Source organism: Pogona vitticeps, chromosome 4 (assembly GCF_051106095.1).
Source record: "Pogona vitticeps strain Pit_001003342236 chromosome 4, PviZW2.1, whole genome shotgun sequence".
Lineage (NCBI taxonomy): Eukaryota > Metazoa > Chordata > Lepidosauria > Squamata > Agamidae > Pogona > Pogona vitticeps.
Genome location: NC_135786.1, coordinates 168,243,117 through 168,269,596, shown reverse-complemented (window position 1 = coordinate 168,269,596; position 26,480 = coordinate 168,243,117). Strand labels below are relative to the sequence as shown.

The 26,480-nt window shown below is 40.9% G+C and overlaps 1 protein-coding gene across 1 annotated transcript; it reads right to left on the bottom strand.

Moving 5' to 3' along the window:
* On the bottom strand, nt 1–26,480 carry SCGN (secretagogin, EF-hand calcium binding protein). The gene is made up of 11 exons (XM_072998700.2): nt 26,266–26,480; nt 24,608–24,678; nt 15,393–15,485; nt 14,502–14,591; nt 10,221–10,277; nt 9,914–9,991; nt 4,748–4,803; nt 4,387–4,432; nt 4,219–4,278; nt 2,360–2,428; nt 1–681 (listed from the first exon to the last, which is right to left on the bottom strand). Exons 1-11 carry the CDS (start codon nt 26,336–26,338, stop codon nt 553–555), a joined length of 822 nt encoding a protein of 273 aa, XP_072854801.2. The 5' UTR covers nt 26,339–26,480; the 3' UTR covers nt 1–552.

Genomic DNA, 26,480 nt, shown 5'->3' with positions numbered 1-26,480 from the left:
TCCCTTCATAAACAGCTACTTTTATTTTTATGCAAATACACTGAGCTGCTTCCAGTATGTGAAAAGGCTTGTGCATCTTTCTAGAAAAGAGTGCAGGGAATTTCATACCTCACATCACTGTCAAAATTATGGAGCACTTAGAAGGAAAATAGGCACACTAGTTCTGGGAATGCAGTCTAGGAAATGGAACACAATCACATTCGATGACATGTAGCACAAATACAATGCGATTTGTAATGTAGCAGCAGTCCTGGTATAAAGAGCAGGTATGTTTTGGATAGTCTGATTTGTAGAGGCATGTTTAAAAATGTGTAAGAAATCCCACAGCTAACATCTCCACTGGAACAGTATCGAGCTTGATACTATTTCTAATGTTTTTAAAAATTTGGCTGAACCTTGCCAATGCCTATTCATATCCCCTGTAAGTTACCCCTGTCATCTAGCTTCAGTACAACAGAAATAATTAACACAGTGCTGAAAAGGTTCTACCAGCATCAGCAGGCTCTCATAAAAGACAATAATTGACAAACCACAGGAGAAGTACATTTAAGTCTATGGGGAGATTTTAATTCCCAGACACAAAGCAAGTTCAGATTTCTGAATTTTTCCATCCTTGTTCATGTCACAATGGCGAAGGAGGATCTGACGAAACTTGTCAAGGTCTGTGGCGCTAATACTGGGCTATCAGGAAGGAGAGGAAAAGATAAGTGATTATAGGGGAGACAATCCTTCTCAATGAGAGTGAAATCAGGTTATTTTTACATTCTGGAGATAGCAGTCTAATGATCTGTGGGAGGTGCATGGGCAAGTGGAGTTAGACAGGAATGCAAATTACTTCACTGACTTCAAAATGTGATAAAGTCAAATTCTACATTAGTGGATAAAGAAATGAGTGATTTCATCAATTTTCTCCAGGGGAAAGAAATTATTTAACATTTTCTCGGCAGTGGGACTGACAACTAGCAGTACAGTTCTGAAGCAATAGAAAGCTCCTCTCTTCCCCTTCCCACCAAGTGTGTGTGTGTGTGTGTGTGTGTGTGTGTGTGTGTGTGTGTGTGTGTGTGTGTGTGTGTGTGTGTTTTGTTTTTCACTGTCACTACAAGTCGTGGCAGAAGCAGCAACAGTGTTAAACTGGCTGCCATTTAATGCCCTCAGCAATTCTTCAGAATCTTCTGTGGCACTGTGAGTGGAAGATGGAAGCTGCCATAAAAGAACAACTAAGATTATCTTGGGAAAATTCTGCAACGTGGTTTTCTAACAAAAAAAGAAACCTTTCCAGCTTTATTTAAAAAGGTCAAAAATATGGCAAACAAGCCCTGCTGACTCAGTGAGCTGAGTGGGGCCCTGGCCTGTTCCTTTTTCTAAAACTGTGTCCTAAGATTACCTCTACTTTTCAACAAATACTATTTAAAGAACAAGTATCAATGAGAACTCCATAGTAATAAAGAGGTGCCTTGAAGATAATAAAGGGAGTTTTCATGCAAATAAAATGCTGGAATATATTTAGAAGGGACAAAAGGAAAACCATCTATTTATGATCCTAACTAAAGCAAAGGATGTTCTATGTAAGTTTTCACTTAACCTTCACTTGTTTAATTTATGCATCCCACAAATATGTTATTAGTACATTTCTGGCATATCAATTTATAGGTAGCCAGGGTGGGGGAAGGGATGTGAGGTGAGGATGTTGAAGATACATGGACATTATGACCAAGTCCTGCAAGGCTTCCAGTGCACAGAGAGAGTTTTACATGCACCCAGTTCTCTTCTATAATAGAAAAGGTGCCATACTATGTACCACTTTCTTCCCTGCACATAATATAAGAATGTTATCTGTATGACAGGGGGGTGGGGAGAGAAGGAGATGCTCTTTACATTTGGAAATCCATGTGTGCATCAGACCTCCCATATGGTATCATGAAGCTGCCTTATTGAGGTGCTTATATTCATAGGTTTTAGTATCTCATAAAGGGCAATATCCTGTGGGCATAGTTATGCCAATACAAACTGGATGCAGGCACTAGAAATAAACTTGAAACTTCCTATCCCGCTCCTCCTCTCAGGTTGTGAGGTGCACTAGGGCTCTCTTTTGCCTTCCGGAAGTGTTGAATTGGCAGCGCTGGTGACGGGGATCTTAGTAAATTGATTCAAGCACATTCAAAAAATTGAAAATTCCTATCTTTACTGTCCCACAAAACCAGAATTAATTTAATTTCTTCTAATAATATAGGAATGTACTGGACGAAGGTGCTAACAATGGGGTGAGCAGGCACCCTTTGAGCTACCCTCTTTTAACTGTGATTCTGCACATTGTTTTTTGTCACAAAAACTAAGGAAAATAAAGCCATTAGGAAGTCACCTTGACAAGTTCCATCATATCTTTTACAAACCCATCCACTTCTGGACCTTCAAGTGCACCTGTTTTACTCTGCAATATATAAAACACAATTTGCATAATACAAATATATGAGCACATTAAAGCTTTTCTGCCTGTTTCTTCTTCAGTAACATTCTTCCTCACTATATGAAATAAAACAAATGAAACAAATAATGGAGATAGGAGGAGGAGGAGGAGGAGGAGGAGGAGGAGGAGGAGGAGGAGGAGGAGGAGAAGAAGAAGAAGAAGAAGAAGAAGAAGAAGAAGAAGAAGAAGAAGAAGAAGAAGAAGAAGAAGAAGAAGAAAGCCACGTGGTCCTTGTTCAAAATACAAAAACAAAGGTAAGTGAAAATCTTTTAGTAGCCTACTAACATTCCACAAAAAGCCTAGCTTTTGAATCCTGCAGCCCAGGTCTTACTCCAGCTGGGCATTGCAGGGCTGGACGAGAAAGGGAAGAAATAGAAAAGCCTCCCAAATCGTCTTGGCCAGATATTAAAGCCAAGCTGTCTTGTTTAACATTAATTCCAAAATAAGTCTTTATAGCCTTTTAGAAATAGCCTGAGTTTCACTGCAAGCCAATCACTCCGTATATTTCCAATTGCCTTATATCAAAGTACATAGAAGCTGTGAACCATGAAATACGTTATGACATAACATATCTGAGTTTGAATAAATGGAGGGGGTAAAGTGATCCTCCCTTGCAGTACCATTGGGTCTACAGGGCATGAAGATTTGATGGCTATTATGGTCATGCCCTTGGCTTTGAAGGAACTTCTGTCTGGCTGTTGGTAAAACAGAATGCTAGACCAAAGAGACCATTTGTGTCTAGCCCAGTAAAGGAATTCTTATATACTTAGGGATTCTTGGAGTAGTCCTGCCTCAAATACAACACATGGCCACTAGCGGTAAGGTGAAGGTGTTCTAACATTGCACAGGGCTCATCAGACAGCTGCGTTTGGAAGCCAGTCCATGGATGGTTGAAAGCTCTGTGCTTGACTCACTTTGAACAGCATAACAAAAACATTTGTTTATAAAGTGATTTTGTACCATGTAAAGAACCCAGGAGTAAACTCCAGGGACTAAAGCAGGCCAGGCTGCAGGGACAGGGGTAAAGCTCCACTGCCCTACAGAGCCATGAGCTGTGGTGGTATTTCACTGGCAAAATCCTTGCATGTTTTTCTAGGAGTCAGTAGGGTGGCCACTTATAAATTATCCCCTCTACCCAAAAGGAAACACTTTTTAAAAATGTGGCAAAAGATAACATAGATTTGCATGAAATATACTAATGCAGATATACAGGTTCAAATTTAGAAATAATAAGTTAAATAGATATACAATGCCCCTCAACATTCTGGGAAAGACAGTGAATATGAGACCTGTGTGGCTGTTCAGTCTCCTCTTCATTTACTTATGAGTGATGGGCAACCTGGAGGTACTATTCTCTATTTCAGTGGTTCATTATCTTTAAAGTGGACTTGGGCTGAGCAGCCCTTCAAACAGAAATGTTCTTCAAAAGGGCAATTTTGTAAAATGTGATGTGTTATCTTCAAAGCTCAGAAGTAACTAATTACAAAAAAGTTACTTTTAATTCCTCTTAGTAATAATTAAAGTATTATAGAATTGCATAATGATTGTAATCTTACAAAGAAATTTTCTTTTTTTCTGTGGTGGAATTAAATTTTTTAAAAAATATAACTATAATAGTAACTAACTATAATACAGTAGTAACTAACCACTGGGGGAGCAATTGCTGCTAATCATTTTTGAAAACTCATTGCCCAAGTGCTGGGCCTGAGAAGCAATACTCCTACCAAATAAAAAGAAGAAGAAACCGCACTTACAACATCGTAGTGTGCAAAGATTTTCTCAAAATCTCTCTTCCTTTCTTCTGTACTACTAGCCTGAATAGAAGTGAGAAGAAGAAAAATAAATTAAAAAACAAACACCTCCCTTCAGAAAAGGATGTGGGAAGGTCACCAAGTGTAGTCAGTAGAAGTTATTGTACTTACATCCAGTCTAAATTGAAGGAGAAAATTTTCCTGGAGAGCCAAGATCCTTAATGAAAAGAGCCAAATCATTACATTTTCAGATATCAACAGAGACAGCCAGTTCTCCTGGGGGGGGAGGAGGATGGGGACTTACCAAGTGCTTCCAAAAACAACAGCTTGTGACATGAATAGGGTTTGCTCCTCTTTGTTTCTGTTTTTTTCTAGACAGAAGTTCTGAGCCTTGGGCGGCCAGGAAACAAACGTCAACAGATGTTGCCTCCAGGGCACAGGGACCCAGTGATGCAGAGAGAGCCACACCTGTTGAAGCTGTGCAAATCCATCAAGGCTATTCCAAAGTGATGCATGAACCATTATAATTTACCTTGCTAGGTCATTCAGATCCAGCCGTCCATCCTTATTTTTGTCAAAGAGCTTCATCTAAAAAGTAAAAGGAGGAAGCCTTTGTAAAATGTTAATCTTAAGAGAGTTAGGAAAAAGTGCACACCAAAGCAAAACTCCTTTTCAGAATATCTAGGTAAAGGTAAAGGTTCCCCTTGACAATTTTTGTCCAGTCGTGTTCGACTCTAGGGAGCGGTGCTCATCTCTGTTTCCAAGCCATAGAGCCAGCGTTTTTGTCCGAAGACAATCTTCCGTGGCCACATGGCCAGTGTGACTTAGACACGGAACGCTGTTACCTTCCCACCGAGGTGGTCCCTATAGATCTACTTGCATTTGCATGCTTTCGAACCGCTAGGTTGGCAGGAGCTGGGACAAAGCGACGGGCGCTCACTCCGTTGTGTGGATTCGATCTTACGACTGCTTGGTCTTCTGACCCTGCAGCACAGAGGCTTCTGTGGTTTAGCCCGCAGCGCCACCACGTCCCTTTCAGAATATCTAGCTCATGCTAAATATTCATGCTAAATATTTAGCTCATGCTCATGCAAAAGGTACAAGAAAAGGAGAGCTTAAGAGAGTGTAGCATTAGAGTGTTGGGCCAGGACTTGGGAGATCCAGACTAACATTTCCACAAAGTCTTCACTCATTGGGTGACCTTGGACTAGTCATGTTCTCTCAGCTCAGTTTACTTAACAGGATTATAATGGTGGTGATTCACTGGTGAGAGAAGGAAAGTCATATATGTAGACTGCCATAAGTTCAGTGGAGGAAAGGTGGGATGTTAACAACAAGGAAAGAGAGGAAGGAGGAAAGTAAGTGTCAGAGTGAGAACTAGTGTAGCATAGCACACTCGGATTCAGGAAACCTGAGTTCAAATCCCTGCTTGGCCATGAAAACCCAGTGAGGTATGGCTTCAGTAAAAGCACTCCTTATATATCTCACTCACCTTGGAAATCCTATTAGGGTGTTCATAAGTTAACTGACAGCACATCACACTCATCCAGTAGCAATAATAGTTATTCCTGGATTGCTCTAGAGATATTTGGTTAGAGTAATCTAGCAACTTTGAAAGGATTGCATGGCCCTCCTTTTACCAGCTTCGTACTGAATATATTTGTGACAATGATATAAATTTACTTCTTCCCTTCCCAAATTATCTTTAGAAAGCCCTGTTCCCTCACTGCCTCATTAAGTAGTCCATTGATTTGATATTTTCTATGGTGTTGGTGTCTTCAAAAATTGTCCTAAATGCTTTTGGAGACAGAGAAGGGTGAGAATGCTAATAAAATGAGATAAAATAAATGTAAGACTATTTTGCAAACCATTTTGTGAACCTTGGGGTAAATGTAGTAGTAGTGACTGTGGAAACTCAGACAATGTCAAGTTTCCAGGACATTGAACCAGGAAGCTTTACTCTGTGTGTAGGGTGGAATGGACGTGACTCCAAATTGGGAAAGATAGTTTTGGATAATGTCAAGCTCCTACAGACTCACAGGATAATGGAGTTGGAAGAAGCCTATAAAGCCATTGAGTCCAATCTTCTAGTCAATGTAGGAATCCAAATCAAAGTTTATCTGACAGAGGGTTGTCTATTTTTCTTAATGCCTCCAGCACTGGTGCACTCACCATCTACTTATGTAATTGGTTCTATTGTTGTACTGCTCTAACATTTAGGAAGTTTTTTTCCTGACGTTCAACCAAAAGCTGGCTTAATGTAACTTGAGTATAACTCTGGAATAACTGAAAACAGATCTTGCCCCTCCTCTATTTTGCTAAGACCTTCATTCACTTGCTGAAACCCTGTTATTATTGTCTTTTGTATGGTAATCTGCCATTCCTTTTCTATTTCTTGTACAACTATTCCAAAACTTTGAGCTTGCACAGACCAAGTCTCCATTTGATGTCTTAAATTTGGGGGGGGGGCATCTCAGGCTTTCAAACAAGTGGGGTTTGTATAGATGATACTATGTCCTTAACCACAATGATCACCCCTTAGATATCCTTCAACAGTTTCCACAATTTTATCAACAATCCAAACCCCTAATCATAAACCTCCCCTTAGATCTCCCTCCAATCTTTATCCAAATATTATAATATAAAAATCAACTTTTAACCCAGCAAATTCAAATAGAACTGTGGCACAATTATTTCTTCTTCTCCCGAGTCTAGCAAGCTACTATTATCAGACTCACACACAGTCCAACAAACCAAAACAACAATCACAGAGTCTCAGACTGTCCAGCAGTTGTCCTTGAAGCCCGTCTTATGATTTTTCTATTAACCCACTGATACTCCTCAGTCCAGTCGACCACATCAGCTCCTTCTTTCTTCTCCAGAAAACCACCAGATTCTATTATCAAAAGTTTACAGAGTCCAGGAAAGAAAAAAGAGAAATACGTCCAAGCCAAACTGCATTCACAAAACTCAAGTCTCTTGAATCCTGTCCAATGGTATTACTGTCTGGGATTCTTTTCCAGAAACACAAGATTTATTTTTCTGTCTCATTCTCTCGGCTTTGAAATCAGTCTGCTGTATTAAGAGTTTGTTAGTTAGTTTCGCTTTTGAGGCAGACTGATAAGATAGGCTTGCCGCTGCTTTTCTTCTTTCAGCCAAATATTTTCATTCTTATTTTCAGCTTAATGGGGCTGTTTCATAAATCAAAGGCTTCAGCTTACTTAGTTGTTATATATTTTAAGTTTATATTGGTTGTTCTCCTCTCCCCCGGTAAAGAGTTACTCATGGCTCAGTGCCAAATATGGCTCCCTGCCTCCGATCTGTGCTGGGTGATTTCTTCAGAGGGAAGAAGTCCGGGTTTGCCTCCCATTCTTCTCCTTCTGCTGCTCACCATCTGCTTCAGAGAGAATTCTCCTAGACTCTCCTTCAATCCCCATTTCAAAAAGGGGGACCCGGACCGGACGGGTTCCAGTTTTTCCAGAGAGCTCTTCTCTGGAGCTACTGGCAGCACCGCAACAAAGCCCCGCCTCCACTAAGGGTCAATATAATCAGAACACTTTTGAGGGACGCTGTTTCTCCACAGCCTTTTCCATGTAATTGTGGTTTAGAAGTTTTGAATACGTAAGTCTTGTGGATGGCAGCAGTTGTTTAATATGAACAGTTCTGCACTGAGAACTTGCTTCACTTGCCAGGGACCCAAAGAGCAAAATAACACATTAAACATTCGAGCAGACGGGCAGACAGCAACACTGCTAAGATTTAGGGAGAAGAGAGTTAATCAGAGCAAAACGTTTGCAGAAACATAACACATGGATTTTTCATATGCCCCAAGTTGTCTGTTCTTCTGTTGACAAAGGCATTGTTTTATTCAATGGGATCATTTTGTGGGCCTCAAATGAAAACCATTGCTGACAGCCTGGCAGATATTATCATGACCTGCTATTCTAGCCAATGAATAATAATAACTTTAGTCCGGATGTGATTATTCTGGCAGCCGAGGTAATGTGATTTGCAGATGAATAAACCAGTAATGAGCTTCCCTTGCATGTGGCATTGACAAAATGTAGCTTCGTGCATTGCCGAATGCTGAAAAAACATACTGGGGGTTTGCTGATTACAGTCCAATCTAATTCATCGGAACAGCCTTGGGATACGTTCAGGATGCTTGTAAAATTAGAGGATCAAATGTATGGAAGTGGCATTGAGAATTTCTCGGCTACAGGCTCAGAATAGGGGAAACAGTGACATATGTGTCTTGGAAAGGAGATTCTCTTTCCAGCTGAAAAGGATACATTTTTGAGGGATATTGCAGAAGAATGGGTGGCCTTTTAAATTTTAATCTAATTTCCTCCTTACTCAAGAACACTGGGGATTTAGTTCTGCACTCTTTTTATTACTCTCCTCTTAAATCACTGCAGTTTGTCAATATATTTTGTTCATTCAGTACACACAAAATAAAAGGCAGACTCCAGACACCATTCCTTGCTTTGTGATACTGAGGTTTTCTAGCATAGTGCAGTCAGGGCTTGCAGTGTTAAAGCACCAGAAGTTTTTTTAAAGCACATATTGTTGTATCACCTATTTCTCCACCCAACAAAAAGCTCTCCTGCCCCCTCTAAATTGAGCTGTTGTTCCCATAATACCTAGAAGGGAAAATGAGTATCCAAGCAAGAATGTATTATTATGAGTTACCACTGTTGTAATGCAAAATCTTTGGGGGCAAACCTCCTGAATGGGCATGAAGACCCATTAGCTTTAAAAAAGACTGGTTCTTGGTAGAATAAAAACTGCTAGAGTTGTTTTTAAAATCTAAATTAACACAACTGCCTGTATTTTTTAAATTCTCCTTGAAGGCATGACTATAAAGACTGCCATGATGAAAACCTATACTTCAAAATTTCACTCCTGATGGCAGCTGGATTACATTCCTCTAAAAATCAATTGTATTGAAATAGAACTTTAATTCCAAAAATTTGGAGTGATGGTTCTAATAAAATGAAGAAGAGAATATAAGGATTGTCTGCAGCCATGCAGTAACAGTACAGTTATTTAATCCCATATACCCTGGGAAGGAGTGGATAACTCACCAATAAAGTTGTGTTTCTTCTGTGCAATAACAGCTGTGATAACAACAACTAAAGCAAATGCCATGCCAAGAAAAACAGCATCGTGCAATTTTTCTAGAGCATGCCATTGGATCAGATTTGCACGTACTCTATTCCCATGTTTCTTTTGCATTGAACATATACCCAATTAACAGTTTATATGCACATGAAAAACAGGTATAAAAGCACCAGCAGAAGTAGCAGTCATTAAAAGAGCTCAAACATAACCAAAAACATTAAAGAATAAATGCACTTCGTCTGGTGATCAGAATGGAGGAAAGATTTATCAACATGAATGTGTCTCATAAGAGAGTGCTGCATAATTTCAGAACAACCACAGAAAAAGATCCTCTCTTGTACCTACCTCACGTCCATTCACAAAGTGAGGATGTGCCACAAAAAAGAGGAGAGGTGATTTAGGCTGATGAATGCTCTACCTGCACCTCTCCCCTGCGCTCAGTATTCCATCATCATCTATTGCTTCATAATTCCATTCTGTGTAACAAATCTCTTAGGCTAGTTAGAATACTGCGATATTCCGATAATAACTACAAATTATAGAAATTAATACAGAAAATGTGATCTCTGCTTACCATGGTATCAGTATACTCTTGCAACTTTGCATCAGAAATAGTTTTTCTGTGTTGCCGAAAAAGATCTTGCAGGAAGTTCTATTGTTAAGAAAAAGCAGAAACATTGTTTGTACAGTTTCTGACTCATATCAAGAAATAATATGAAGGCTGAAGACTTGAATCACTGAAGACCCTAAATTCATGATCAGCTGACACACAGTTGTTTGTTTGAATATTCTGGAGTAAGATCCTCACAGTGATCAAAGAGTAACTTTTGACTGGAGAAGGTGTGTGGATAAAGTACAAGAAGAACCTGCAGTGAACTTACTTTAAGCTCACCCGCCGAAATGAAACCACTGCTATCTGCATCATATTGTCGCCAGATCTGCAGGGGGGAAATCAGTAAGATAATATGATTTGAAAACAGATGTTCAAGAGGTTGTTAAGGAGTCACAAAATCTTTTATGAATGTGCTAGAGAACATAACAAATGTCTTGATATGAGGAGTTTGGTGAGCAATTATATTGTTAAAAAGGGCAGCAACCGAAAAAGGATAAGAGTCTCCTAATTAGGAGTACTCCACTGTAATTCTTCAGCGAATTGGCTACATATAACCCATATGCATTCTTAAGGCTGATCCTACCATTTAGCCCACTGAGGTGACTGACTACCTCACACACCAGAGTTTGAATGTCTAGAAAGGATATCAAATAGTTTGTTAATTTATTTCCACTGGGTGTTTACTGCCAGGAAGGTGAGGCATCTGTGAAATTTTCTCCTTGAGGTGCCAACACAGTTTCTGTGGTCTAGGGCAGTGCTCCCCAACCTTGGGCCTCCAGATGTTCTTGGACTTCAACTCCCAGAAATCCTGACCAGCAGAGGTGGTAGTGAAGGCTTCTGGGAGCTGTAGTCCAAGCACATCTGGAGGCTCAAGGTTGGGGACCACTGGTCTAGGGCATTATGTGCCCTAATTTTGGGAGGAGAAACACCATTTGCTGTCCTGACACAGGCAACAAAATGTTTTGCACTGGTCTTCTCTATCGTTCAATCACAAAGCCAGCAGAGAAGTTACTAAACGAAAGATAACATCCTCTATCAAACCAAGCTCTTCTGTTCAAGAATCAGATATTTCTGGAACGGGAATATTCAATAAACACTTTCTCCCAGATTTAGATGTCAGGTCAGGAGTATGCTGTTCCCTGAGATCCAGAACCTGAGATCCTGCTGTGCTTGGCTTGTGATGTCACAGGCTTGGGCCATTATTAGGTCACAGAGGTGGAGCAGGGAAGGCTTGGGAGTCTGGATAAACAGGCCAAAAAGCTTAGTACAATCTAGCTATGCAGGTAAAATAATGATCCAGAGCCAGGCCAAAGCCAAACCAAATTGAACAAGTAAATGGACAATCCAGCAGCAGCTGACTAGGTGGCCAAGTGTGCCCAACAATAGCCTCATATGCCATGTGGCAATGCCTACAGCATGCATGACACACAGAGAATTTTTCCGGACCATAAAACTGGGCCTTACGTCAAGCCCACTACTGGCCCATGAGGAATTTCCCCCAGATTTGATGCCACTGCTTCCAGGTCCTGTGCAACAAGGAGGCTCCTTGTTACCGCCTATCCCTTCCCTACCTTGCTCCAATAATAGGTCAAATGCAATCCCCTCAAATCAATTCTAGCTTTTTATTGCACCAATATTGCTCAAGTGAAATGCATGTGCTAACAACTTTGCACTGAGCCAGTAAGCCCTTGTATCAGGTGGGAGTGAGTGGTGAGGAGTCCCTAGGTTATAAAGACACCCGACAAACCCTAATCATACCCCTCCTTGCCCTGAGATCTGTCTCCCCATCAGAAGAATCAGGATAGCATAGCACTGCCCTGAAATTTAAGCTAGTGCCCTGAAAGCTGACATCCCTAGTCCAAATTTTGGACTCTTAGCACATGAACATGGCAGATCCATTTGGGGTTATACAGTGAAACAACATCAATTTTCTAGACAAAGACCAAGAAGATAAAACTATTTCAGTTTCTTTTCTAGAATTTGGTTATTATCCAAATATCTCCAGAAAAAATTGTTTGTGAAAGAGAGCAAGAGTGCATGCAAGATCTATGCATATCAACCCAGGAACAAAACCTACTAATGTACATGGGTATGGTAGCTGATGTTGTGCATGTGCCTCTGTGCATTCCATCATTTAAGAAGTGATGCAATGACATTGCAGTACCTTTTATTTCTTTTTGAAAGATTTAAAATGAGAGAATTCTACAAACAAGGAGGAGCCCTCTGGATCTACCTATACATCACTGACAAATTTCTTTCAAAGGGAAGTGCATAATCAGATTGCAACGAATGTTCATCTGTAAACTGGACGTTATGTTGCCATGGCTGCAGATCTTTATTTCAGATGTGAACCAAATGACTATTTGTACTGTTTAAGGTAGCCTCCTGAAGCTGTGCTTTCAGACTGAGTTGTTATGCTTGGAACACATTTTGATTTGCAACATGAACTTCCCAGGGTAAATCAAGGTGCCCTACTCTACCCTGTTGGAAAAAAAGAGTAATCTGTACATCTAAATATACACATAGAAGTTAGAGAGGCAGGGTATCTCTTTAGTGACTGGAAAAACCTTGACCTACCCTTCAAAGGACATGAAGTTATGACTTTTCAGCTTTTTACTAGTTCCTTGAACTATGAATTTTTGGCACACAGCCACAACTTCCTAGAATGCTGTTAAGCCTGTTTTTTCCTGATATAAATCTCACCCCCTAAACCCAATATTAGTTGTGAAGAGGGAAAAACACAACATGTATCATGTTTCCATGGAGCAAACTGCAACCATAGAAAGGTTTATTGCAGGAGAAAAATGGACGGTAAGGCTAAACGTCCCTCATTTTCCCCACTAGGCTCCTCCTGATCAAATTAGAGAGGTCTGCCCCCCCCCCACTATGTAATGGGGTGGACTATCTCAGTCAGGGCCACCAATGTGTCCTCCCAGGCAATATCTCACAAATAATTTTGGGGGAGCTGAATTAGAGCAAGTTGCACTCTGAGAAGCCTTGGGGAGGGGCGTCATATGTCATTTACATATAAATGTGTCCTTTTTAGAAATGACCAAATGGATACTTTCTTCTTTTTTAAACAAAGAAGTCCTTTTTTGGCCAGAATAGGCTTAGAAGTGCATATGAAATTGCTTAAAAATGGAAAATCATCTTCTAGAAGTTTCCGACATCACTCCACACCCTTCATTCTCCTGGCCAGGAGTGGAATTATAGCTCAAGAACATCTGAGGGGTGACATATTCTTCACACTTGAATTAGAGAGAGAGAGAGAGAGAGAATAGCATGTCTTTTTTTGTGAGTTGTCGCATTGATTCTTTCAGTCCACGTAACCTGTTAAGCACCAAGTCTCACATTTCCAAGGTTACAAAATAGCACTACTTGTTTCTTTTTAAAATGAGCATTGTTAATGTTGTTCATCTTGAAATGAATAAGCAGCACTGATCCTTCTTTAGACACCCATGCCTTTCTTGCCTGATGTCGTCCAACATTCTGGACAGTTTCTCCTGGTGTAATCATAATACTTTCTGGCTGAGTAGCTCAGTGAGTTGGGTATCTGACTATGGAGTCAGAGGTCAAGAGTTTGGTTCTCCACTGGGGAAAAGTCAGCTTGTGTGGATTTGGGCAAGTTTCACAGCCCTAGAGTGCCCACAGAAAAAAAGGCACTGGTGTACCACTTCTGAATATACTTAGAAAACTCTGAGGAAGGTGGCAATAAATCAGAATTAGCCCAATGGTGTGCACTTTGTTATTAATTATTAGAAGTAAGTGCAGCTGGGGAACAAATGACATGGTGGTTGTGAAGAAGTGATAAGAGGAGATTCAACATAAAGTTTTGTTCTCCAGAACATTCTTCTTGCATTGAAACTCAGAGTCAAAAGCTGGTTTGGTTTTTGATTGGTCACTGGGTGGTTAAATTGCAAGTATGATCACGGAGGCATATACAGTACATCTGATGGAATCCTGTTGCAGGAGGGAAAATGGACTAATCACAGGAAAGATACATTTCTCTTAAAGAAGAGGTCAGCAACTTCAGGGGATCTGAAGGTGCATTTTCACCTGTCTGGGATCCCCTGGAGGCCCCACAAACTGCCCAAAATGCAATTTCTTTCTTTCTTTCTTTCTTTCTTTCTTTCTTTCTTTCTTTCTTTCTTTCTTTCTTTCTTTCTTTCTTTCTTTCTTTCTCTTTCTTTCTTCCCTCCCTCCCTCCCTCCCTCCCTCCCTCCCTCCCTCCCTCCTTTCCTTCCTTCCTTCCTTCCTTCCTTCCTTCCTTCCTTCCTTCCTTCCTTCCTTCCTTCCTTCCTTCCTTCCTTCCTTCCTTCCTTCCTTCCTTCCTTCCGTCCTTCCTTTTAAAAAAATGAATCTTTAACCATCCCACCTTAAACTCTGTTGGGACTCCCACTTAGACTTAGCTTGAGCTATGTTTAATAAAAAAGTCTCGTGCATTTTGAGCCTCAATATGTGCCCAATATATCAACTGGATTTTTTAAACAAAGTTAACCCTGCAAACCATTCAGAACAGAAGCAACATAGGACAGGAAAGACCACCCACTCTCATGAACTCCACGCTGTTGTCCAAAGGTGTTTCTCTTCGGAAAAGTAGCAGAAAGTTTTCATCCTCTGACAGGAGCATATTGGCAAGCTGCAACGGTAACAGAATATATTAAGATTATCTGCAATGAAATCACTATTCTGTGCGGTAGGGAGAAGAGAGCAGCAGCAGCAGCAAAACAACTATGGAATCTGTAGTTGTTTCTTTAACATGGGGAATTTTTTTTTCAACCTGGGGCCTAAATTAGGTCTGGACAGAGTCTAGAAAAGTCAGCTTTTTTGGACTTCAGCTTCCAGAGTCCCTTTGCCATCTGGGGGATTCTGGGAGCTATGACTCTTCCCCCAAAGCAATATTTCCAAACTAAGGTGCCCAGGCAGGGTGGGACAATATTCCATTTGCCCTGATGGAGCAGCTGTGACTATATATATCCTCTCATAAGGACATATGTAGGCACTCAAAAAAGGTCTCCTTGTAATGGTGCAGAGGGAAGACTCCTAGTATGAGTGAGTGAAGGATTAATCCTTCAGCAACCTCTCTTGGAAACACCTCCAACAGCAGTTAGGCTTTTAAAAGACTCCATGTTGGCTCTCACAAGTTTTTTTAGAAGCCTCATTGCATTGTGCAAAGGAGGGGAGCAGAGTCTCTTATCTCTGGATACAGATTGGTCATAATGACACCATGGAAGCTGGCACACCTGCCAGATTTGGGCCACCCCTGTTCCAGAGCTTTTTCTTCCCTCTGTTAAAAGACATTGGGATGCAGGGTTTCATTGTTACATGACCGAGAGGCACTGGGGATCTGCTGTCTGTAGCTCACGCATACTTCTTCCATTACATGTGACTTGTTTTCTAATGTTTCTAAGGTTTCAAATGAAAAAAGTAGACCAAGTACCTCTTGTATCTGTAAGCGTCCATCTGCAGTCACATCATATGCTGACATAAACCTTTCTTTCACCTTTTGGATTTTTTCTTTTGTCATGGTGCTCTGCAACACACAAAAAAAAACCCAGACTGACCTTCCTGCTATGGATGAAACCAATTTCCTGAGTATTATCCATTGTATCCAGTCTCTTTCTGTTCAGTCATGCAAGATCTGAACAAGGGGGTGTTCCTTGAAAGATGGGAGGGAACGTATAACAAGAGCTATTTGGTTTTTGTCCCCCTCTTCTTTTAAAAGCTGCAATACATCTCATACCCTCCTTTGAAGTCACTTGTGGGATTGGTAGAGGAACACAGGCAGACACATACGGAGAGAGAGAGGTCAAAAGACAGAGAAGTCCTAATCAGCAAACTATAACAATTTCAACAACCCAGGAGCATAAGCCCCTTCCATCTGTTTCTGAACATTCCACCGCCTCAGATAAAAGGAAAGTAATGGAAACATGCACTGAAAGTTTATCTGGATCATTTTTTTACATATGCAACTTCATGTACATTTAAACCTTGAAATTATTCCTTTCTAGAAGGATTGAAAATGATCCAAATGCTTGGCCTTCCTCGTCACCTGAATTATATTTTCCATAGTTCTCTGAGGAAAATTTAGCACCTTGAAAGTTGAATGTCTTGGTTTACTCCACAAACTTTGGAGCAGGGACTACCAACACCTTTATTTTAAGTACCATAGTGACAACATTAATGGCCTGGGAAATGATTCACATGCTATTTGATATGTTAAGGTGTGCCTTTTGAGGACTCCCCCTCCCCATTTTTATGTGTCTTTAAAAATTAATTGAAAAGCAACACTTTATTAAGGCAACACTAAAGAGCAACATAATGCATTACCTTTAAACAACAACAAAAAGCATAACAACAACTGCTTTTACTTAAAGCAGTGCTAATCTTAATATATCAGCCAAAATCCAAAGAAACAAAACAATAAAGACAAAAACATGTGGCATCTTAAAGTCTAAGTATTATATTTTAAAGAGAGCTTTTGTGGACAACTCGACTTTGTTGGACATATAGAAAAAAATGAAATGCTGGATGGCATCCATCATGTCATTTTTTTTCTATTTGCCTGATGAAGTGGACTTCTCCATGAAAATCCACATTAAAATGTAATAGTCTTTAAGATGCCACATTTTTGTCTTTCTTGTTTTGTTTTGTTTTATTTTGTTTCTTTGGATTTTGCCTGATATACTGAATAGGAGAACCTGGCATCATGGATTACCAAGAGAACACATGGATTACAAAGGGAATTTTCATTATCTCTCTTTTTAAGCAAGAACAGTCGAGTAACAGGAGACCCTTGACTGCGATACTATTAAATTCAGAGCCACCTACGGCTAAAGTGCATGTGGACACTATCCAAGCACACAGGGAAGCAACATCTCCATAGCATATAAAGGGCTCTGGAACAAAGTGCACAAGACATTAAAATGCTCTTTAAAATCTCTAGAGAGTAAACTGAGCTCTTGGAAAGGTTTTAGAGACTGAAACACAGAAGAGAGCTCTAAGCAACGGCTGCAAAAGAAGGAGAGAGACACAGAAAATCAAGGAAGGTCCCCCTGCCGCATGTTGTGGCAGACTGCATCAGCCTAGAGCAGGAAAAGATTGGTCCCATGAAAAATTAAACCCACTTTGTGAAACAAATGGGGAACTCTGCCTGAAGTAGTTCCCAGAGAAATAACCATTTTAGCCTTGTGTAAGAAAAAAAAAAGCTTTGTGTCACCTCAATGGCAAAATATATTTACTATGGCCTAAACTTTCATGGATTTGAGCACATTTTAACAGATACATGAAGTGTAATCTTCAGTTGATAAGTACAGAAACATATAAGTGGAACATATAAATGTCCAATATAGAATCTGGAGTTACATGGCAGTGAAATGCAAAAAGGACCATCTGGACTAGTTATGTGTGTGTGTATTTCTGCTAGCCAAGTATTATTCCTACTACAGTGAATTCTAGATAATGAGAACTGATGTCAGAACAACTTTGCTAATCTTCAAAATGCCACAGTATTGCCTGCCAGAAACCATGTAAATATTTCTGTATATATAGTGCAGCCAGGGGATCACAACTGTATTTTCCTTGCATTATGGTGTTCCATGCGTTACATAAAAGGTGTCTTGTATAAGCATAGCATACTCATTCCCCTAGAAACCTAGGTAGCCAAAATAGTGTCGCTCCCTCTTAAGAGGGAGATATCAGCAGGCCTGCAACAAATCTCAAGGTTAATAGAACCATTACAAAAAAAATATTTAGGTAGGAAACTTTAAGGGGGAAACCTGCTGAAAACAGCAGAAGAAGGATTTTATTTATTATTTATTGTATTTGTTTTATTTATAGGTCACATTTCTCCCAATAAAAGGACCCAAGGTGGCTCACAATATTAAAAAGAATAAACTATATGCTAATTAATGTACAAATGAATAATTAAAAGCAAGAAAACATTAAAAATGAACTTAACTTTAAAAAGTCATCCAGGAATTCAATCATGATTGTTAAAAGCCTGTGTTGTAGAGATAGGCCCTCAGCTGTTGGTGGAAGGATAAAAGGGAAGGGGCCAGCCTAGTGTTCCAAGGGAGAGCTGTTCCACTGTCTGGGAACTGCCACAGAGAAGGCCCTCTCACATGCCTCTATCAGCCATGCCTGCGCTCGCAATGGGACTGATGGGAGGGCCTCCTTTGATGACCTTAAATGCCAGGAAGACTCATATAGAGAGATACAGTCCTTCAGGTAGCCTGGACCCGGGCTTTACAGTGGACCCTCTACTTACGGAATTAATCCGTATTGGAACGGTGGCTACAGGTTGAAAAGTCTGTAGGTTGAGTCTCCATTGACCTACAATGCATTGAAAACCGATTAATCCGTAACCGGACGTTTTTGTTCCATTTTTGTTCCATTTGGGCTTTTTTCTGGTCTGTAAGTCGATTTTCCGGCTGCAAGTTGAATCTAAATTTTGCAGCCAGAGAAGTCTGTAACTCGAAAAGTCTGTAAGTCGAGCCATCTGTAAGTCGAGGGTCCACTGTATAGGTATTGACCAGCACTTTGAATTGGGCCTGGACACGGACTGGTACACAATTCAGTTGTTGTCGCAGGAGGTTGATGTGCCACCTTTAACTGGGCCTAGTCAGTAGTTTGGCTGCTGCATTTTGAACCAGCTGAAGTTTCTGAATGCTCTTCAAAGGCAGCCCCACATAGAGTGCATTACAGTAATCTAAACAGGATGCAACTAAGGCATGTGTCACTGTAGGCAAATCAGGCATCTCAAGGAACAGGCACAGCTGGCACGGATTGAGAAGACCCTTGAATGGGTGGAGTGGGGGATATAGAAGACCAGAGAAGGAGAATCGAATGAAATAGAATGCCTTAAAAGAAAAATGTCAGATGTAGCTCCTAAGTGTATATTCCCAGAAGTTGCAAAGAGCTTTACAGCAACTACATGCAAGAGCTGCACAGCACAGTAGACAGCTGGGTTAAACTCTCCACTCAGCCATGAAAAGTCACGGGGGAAAGCAGGGTTGGTGAAACTGATAAAAAACACTATTTAAATATCACTTACCTTGAAAGCTCTATTAGTGTCACTATAAATTGGTTTCAGCGTGACAGCAAATAATGCACAGAGTAAAAGCTCAGCTACACAAGGGCAGTTGCTAGCACTCAATGGTTCATGTGCAGCTACAGTAATCTTGTTTGCAATTGCTCACTTATGCAGTTTAATCAGGAATTACCAGAGCTCAGAAAAATTACCTTTTTTCAACTAAAGTTCCAAGAATTCTCCAACCAGTGCATCTGGGATTCATAGCCGCTAGGGTATTGGTGGTGTATAGAAAAAAAAAAAAGCTTTTCTGAGTTCTGGGTAAGATATGTAATAACAAGATTTTAGCTTTAACGAAAGTGGTTATCTTCCAGTGTCTAGCTGGGGCTTAATTTCCATGGCTGCTCTCTGTCCACACAACATGATCCCCTCTCTAGCAGTTTGTGGATTGATAAGATGTCCTAATAGCAGCAGGCAGTTCAGAGTTAAGGTTGTGAAAACAAAATAATCTGGTTCCAAAATGTTGTTATGACCTTGAAAGCCACTCAGAAAAGTATGAAAAGTAATGGGTGCATTTTGGTCTATGCTCTAAAAGTTCTATGACTGCGAAGTTAATTAATAACCACAGTGCCTCCAGAATATTCTTATTGTATTTGAAAGCTACAGTGTGCTTTATGTTCACTGAAGTAATAATTAAAATAAGCTGGCACACAACTGAATGGTATAGATTCTTTTTTGAAAACACACACATAAGGCCTAGGCTGATTTCCACAGCATATTGTTAAAATTACCATGTATGATTATAGTCTACAGTTTTTAACTTGAGACTGCATGAGCTTAAAATCAGTGTAAGTACTGGGCTAAAGATAGTAATATAGAAGTCATAGAGAACAGAAGAGTACATATTCAGCCAAGCCTTCTTCCTTTTAGTCATCTTGGCATTTTAAATGCAAGGCTCTCAAAGATACATGTCTTAATCCACTCCTATGTGTAAGGGGGGGGGGAATGGAAGAATTTATGACTAAGGCATCTGTATAGTGTACTTGTTTATACGAGGATCTATGGTCTGGCATTTTAGTGGGAAGTAAACAAAGACAAATGTTAAATGATTCCTCTGGTATGTATGAAATTAGATTGATAACATTACTAGCAATGGCTAGAAATCTGTTGAAGTAAAACAGGAGGGATAAGACCAATCAGGCAAGTGGTTTTCCCTTCTGGCTTCCTATCTATCACATGGCTGGTGTCCAACCAGATGCCCAATTGCTGATGTGGCCAGTGGTTGCAGGGTGTGTGACAGAGGGAAAGCTGAAGAGATAGAATCACTTGCATGATTAGGCTTGCGCAGGTGTGCAAGGCAATAGGATTCTGGCCATTGAGAACAACATCACTGGCAAAAACCATAAACCCTACCTTAGAGCATCAATATTATGCAGGCATATTTCATCTTGTTCAGAGCTTCTGATGCTTGCAAGCACTTAATGACCAACTATTACTGATTTGCAGTTATACACTCCCTTATTCTAGGATTGCAAGAAGTTGTCTTACACACTCGGTCTTGCTGTCCCTTTTTATTGTCAGGGGTGCATAGACCATTGCTTTCAATTGTCCTGTATCCCCTGACTTTTAATTCTGCATGTCCTGCCCTGCTCCCCCTAGCAATCCAGCTGATTGGGTGCAGTGGGAAGAATAGGCTGCTGCTGTAAGCCACTCCATGCTGAAGTGATTATTTCTCAATTGCCCTCCCTGTGAGTTAGCATATGCTGAAGACAAGGTGCTACACATCCATTTCCGCTGATGAATATCAGTACCCATGCTTATCAGGATGATCCAATTACCTGAGAACCTCCCCCCACTGCCCAAGTGAGGACCTCATCCCAAGGGAGGGTAGTTGTACATATACATTTCATTCTGCCTCACTGTTTAGTCTCTTCTTGATTTTTAAATTAATTTTTAAGAATACTCGCCATAGCACAGAGTTTCAGGTAGCTTTCTCCAATCTACTGTGATGTGTCAGACTACAACATCCATAACTCCCAATGGATTCTATTCCTAACCTCTGTGTTCTTCAAATCATGCCATTGTAAGAGCCTGCAGTACAGGAGCACTGCAGAAGTGCCGAGCAACAAATGCAACTGGCCTGCCAAACAGGCATCAGAAAGAGAACAAGATTTGCCAGGATAATGTGAGAGGCAGGGTAGCACTTAGAAGAAGCCTCTGTGTAGGGTTCTTAATCCCTCCCTGCACCACCTCTTTCTTTTTTGCAAAGGTGTTTTTATAAAGTAAAGCTACCAAGATGAATTTGGCCCAACTCTGGGAGGCAGTGGAAGACAGGAGGGCCTGGTGTGCTCTAGCCGCTCAGAGTGGTATAGATTTATCAGATGGGCGGGATATAAATCAAATAAATAAATAAATACATAATAAATAGTCCATGGGGTCACAAACAGTCAGACACGACTAAAGGACTAAACAACAACAAAGCAAAAGCAGTTTTTCCTCCAGGCAAGCTTATTTCTTTCTTTGAAGCCTGATGACAGCAAGGGTGGGGTGGGGATGGGATTGGATTTAGAATTACTCCCAAACTGGTGCCCTGAAGCCCATGGGTTTGAGGCGCTTGTGTTTTCATGGGAAGCATTTGGTGGAAAACTGGACCTCCAAAAAAGTTGGAGAAGGGTGTGATGTCTTGTTGAGTTAAATGTGTTTATTTAGCTAAATACAGTATGATAGAATACATAAGGATAGTAAGTATGTGAGGGGAGGGGTTGAGTGCAGAGTGTAGGATGTTGGTGGGACTGGGAAGGATTGGCTGGGAGAGAAGAAAGGACAGGGAAAAGAGAAGGTCAGAGAGGACTGAATGGAAAAGGGTGAGAACTCTCTTCCCTCTCACGCAGTACCAGAAACCAGGGGACATCCACTCCAATTGAGTGCTGGGAGAGTGAGAACGGACTAAAGAAAATATTTCTTTACCCAGCATGTGGTTAGTCTGTGGAACTCCCTGCCACAGGATGTGGTGATGCCTTTAAAAGAGGACTGGAGAGATTCCTGGAGGAAAAGTCCATTGCAGGTTGCAAGCCATGATGGGGATGTATAATCTCCAGGCTTAAAAGGAAGGTACCTCAAATGCCAGGTATCAGGAGACAGGTATCTAGTTGTCTCATGTGCTCCCAGAGGCATCTGGTGGGGCCACTGTGAGATACAGGAAGCTGGACTAAACGGGCCCTTGGCCTGATCCAGCAGGGCTCATGTTCTTATGAGATGGATAGCAATTAGATTAAGTTTAGGAATAAAACTATATTTTACTGAAACTGTTTCTGTAGTAAAAATCACTTGATCTGGTTCAAGCCAAATGGCGTCATGGGCTGATTGCCTGAGAATTGCCTATGTGGTGGGAGGGGGAAATGCCAGAGTGAGAGAAGCAAGAGAGAACACATGGGAGCAACAGTTGGTGGCAGTGACTGCTGAAGATGGTAAAAGAAAATTTAAAAAAGTCTTAGAGTATTCCTGTGAGTTGCGGACAAACGCAGGTCTAACCATTCAACCAGAGAGATAAAGAGAGAGAGATGGAATATATGGTGAATTCAGAATATAACAGTGGGCTCTGGCAAAATCAGTTAAGTGTGACAGAACATATTCCCTCCTTCTGGAGAGACCATACCCTATAAAACTGTACAGTACTTGTTTCTTCCAGAATCCCAGCTTACACAAATGGAAGCCTGCTGTGTTGTTTTGTGTTTGGATGATGGAGAGCAACCAGGCAAGGGTTGTTCTTTGTATTCACATTTCCATTTCTTTCCCCCTTTTCCAGCAAAGCAACTGGGAGAAAAATTGATTTTCTTAAGAGTAGTATATTGTTGCAACACCCACTTGTTGCAGTAATACAAATTATTTCAGAGTGATTTGGTTTGGGGTGAGCAATTAGGGGTTATTGACATACTTGTTGATATCTAGCTGTCTATATTTTTTTGCTGTTCTTGATGTGAAGGTTGGTAACAATGAGGACTGGCATTATGGAGAATATTATTACTAAAATAAGTACTATAATGGGAGAAGCCTATAGATGTATACCTATTATGCATATTTTTACAAAAGCACTCTTTGTTACAAGGCTGCCAAAAATGAAACTTAAGGCAAAAAGGGGTATATAATGCAGCTTGCATTGTTTGTCATACATAGTTTGAACCCACTGACACCCACTGACAATCTAGAGCTTCCCCAGATATTTTGGATAACAAGTCCCACTGTCCCCAGCAAGCATAGTTTTCATTATGAATGTTTAATGCCAGTGTAAGGAGAGTACCAACTTATGTATCTATGTACTCATCAGTTATAATGTGTATGCAAAGGCACACGTCTGGAATTCAGGAGGAGTTTCTATACGTTCAGGAGGCTTCTCTCCATTTAACAAACTGTCCCTCTTTTGTGAGTAAATGAAAATATGGTGTTGACATATGTTAAAGTGTTGTCAGTTCAATGACTGCACAAAGAAGTTGAGAATAGTCTTCTAGCACCAATTGATAGGTTTGGTTTTTAAATGGTAGCTGCAAATAGTTGGAGAAAAGGTGAAGGAAGCATCTCACAGCTGCTCCTTCTTCCATTTTGAAGAGTAGGCAATAAAATAAAATAAAATAACATAGCAACATATCAGCTGAAATGAAACACATGACACCATGCAAACAGTTGACCATGCCCTTGACTCTAAAGTTACAGCTGTATGTCAACAGATTTATTTTCCTAAGCAAGTATAAATTAACTCTGGAGAAAGCCCAGTGTTAATTGATTTTGGAAACTGGGATATTCCATTTGCAAAACCAATCAGCCCTGTTTTGAACAATGATCCAAACCCATCTGCTGCTCTCACTCCCCTCATTCAGACTAATGTGTATGTAAACTACTTGGTCTATCTTCATTAATCTCACTGAACAGGATGGGTTACACCCTCTGCTCCATCTGCCAAAAGAAAAGCGCTTGCTTTATGTGAGAGTTATGAACACGGAGCGGGTGACAAAAGCACGACTTGAAGCACAAACTGCAGTAATGAAGTGGATGCACCTGTTGCGTGACGAACCTGAGTGCACTGTTTGCTGCCAGTGAAAAGCAGGAGGATCCCTTAAGAATCCTTAAGGAAAGAAATAACTAGGGGAACTCACTCCTCGGAATCTCAAGGAGCATGTACTGAACAGGCAGGGCTACGTGCAGGGATCTATTTAAAAACAATACCCATCAATTGATTTTTGACAGAGAAGTAGTGGGAAGACTAGGAGCTAATCCAGGCACCCACCTCCTGTTCCTAGTCTCAGGTCTAGCTAGAGTAGAACCCTGGGTCACTTTTCCAGTGGTGAGCCAACAATTAACATAAACCCCAAGGATTCATTCAGTGAATCTGTTCTAGTTGGAACTAGCAATTGGATTCAGGCCCAAAGCATTAAGTGGGCAGCTTCATACCTTTCAAACATTGCTCTGTACATACAACTCCAGCTCCTGGACTGATTGAAAGACACATATGTTCAGCACTCATTTGCCCACCAGGTCCCAGTATCTCAGCAAAGAATACAGTATGGGTACAGAAGGCTTCCACATATGTCCATGCTTATCCTCCCATGCAGAGGACACTGGACAGTACTTACTTCACAGCCTATGGTCCTTAGCAGGTGATGGAAGAAGTTGTCAAGCTCCTTCCCTTCTATGTAACCATTGTCTAAAATCAATAAAAAATAAATGTTATTTATGGTCTTAGAGGCTTGATTTTAGAGCTTAAACCTTAGACTCGACATAGAACACAAATATTTTTAAACACCTATTGACATCTTCTTTATTCATAAATTTAACCAAAGTGGCACACCCAAAGACTATGTCTTTTTTGTTTTGTTTTGCATTCAAGTCTGAATTTTTACCAGGAGCTAAAATGACTAAACCGAGGTTATTGCACTTTTGGACGTATCATGAGAAGGCAAGACTTGCTGGAAAGACCAATAATGCTGGAAGAAGTGAAAGGCAGCAGGAAAGGAGGAAAACTGAATATGAGAAGGGATGACTCAGTAAAGCAACCCATGCTCTTTAGTTTTCAACAGCTGAACAAGCCTGTTAATGACAGGACCTTCCGTAGATCACTAGCCCATAAGTTAAGTTAGAACTATAAGTTAAAAGTGAGTGGGAGCTGCATAACAATGATTTTAAAATATGCTTTTAATTTGTCTTTTGAAATATTTATCTTTCTCTGATAAATAAGAGCTAGGAACTTTCAGCAAAATTGACCACAAGATTCTTTTTGACATCCATACAGAGATACCTATGTCAAGAATGGTATTCACACAAACAAGGGAAAACATGAACACAATAGATAACATATCTATATGCCTGATTAGGCCAGCAACTGTGGAGAGATTTTAGCTACACGGAGCTCTGAAGAAAATGAAAGGGGAGCAAAGGATTTAATGAACAAGAAAATACTCTGATCATAGAATTGTATTGAAAAATATTCCAAATTACAACAAACAGGTCTGGCTTAAATAGGAAGGGGTGACGAGCAGTTATTTGCTTGCAGTTAATACATTCAGATCCTTTATGATAAATTATTTTAGAGTAATATATGATTAAGATAATATTAGGGCGAAGCTCCTTGGAGCAAACACTTTCCTTTTCTACTTCTATTTCCTTCTAAAGAACCACACACACTGATACCATAATATAATAAGTATGTAGTCTTAGTGAGTGGGTCACAATTACAATTAATATCCTGAGGACTAGCATTGGCACTGACACATTAATAGCATAAAATCAGACAATTATTAACTTAGTTGCTTCAGTGAGACAACCCTCCTGAGGTTGGCGTCTTCCGCTGAACAAGATGCACCCGACGGCAGGTCACACTAAGATCAGAAATATCATAATACTGTATTTGTAAGACTCTAAGCTTGTGTGTAGATGGATGGTAAAACAAACAAACAAACAAAACTAGACGTCAGAAAACGGGTGCCCTTGTGGACTCAGGTAGGATGCACAATCCCAGGGTGCTGTTAGAAGGAGGAGCTGCTAAACCACTTCTGAATACTCTCTAGCTAGAAAACCCTGAAAAGGGTCAGAATTGACTTGACCGCCCTCACTTATTCTTATTAGACAGATATAGCACACCAGACGTGCCCCTTACCAACGCCTCCGATTACCGTTCGACGCTCGCCATTCCCCCCTTCCCGCCCTGGCCATTATTTCCCCCCCACACATACACACACAAATCGTCCCCTGAGCCCCCTTGCTGGCTTCTAGGCACCTCCACCCGGGCGCTCACCGTCGGCGTCGAAGCGCTGCCACAGGCGCAGGAAGGCGGCCGCGTCAAGGCAGGGCAGAGTGTCGCCGTCCATGGTGCTGGCCGGCCGGGCGAGGGCGAGGGCGAGGCGAGGCGAGGCGCGACCGCCGCGGGCGAAGTTCAGGTCGCCGGGCTGGGCGAGGCTGCTCCGCTTGCCTGCCGCTGCCCCTCGAGCGCCCCGCGAGGAGGAGGAGGAG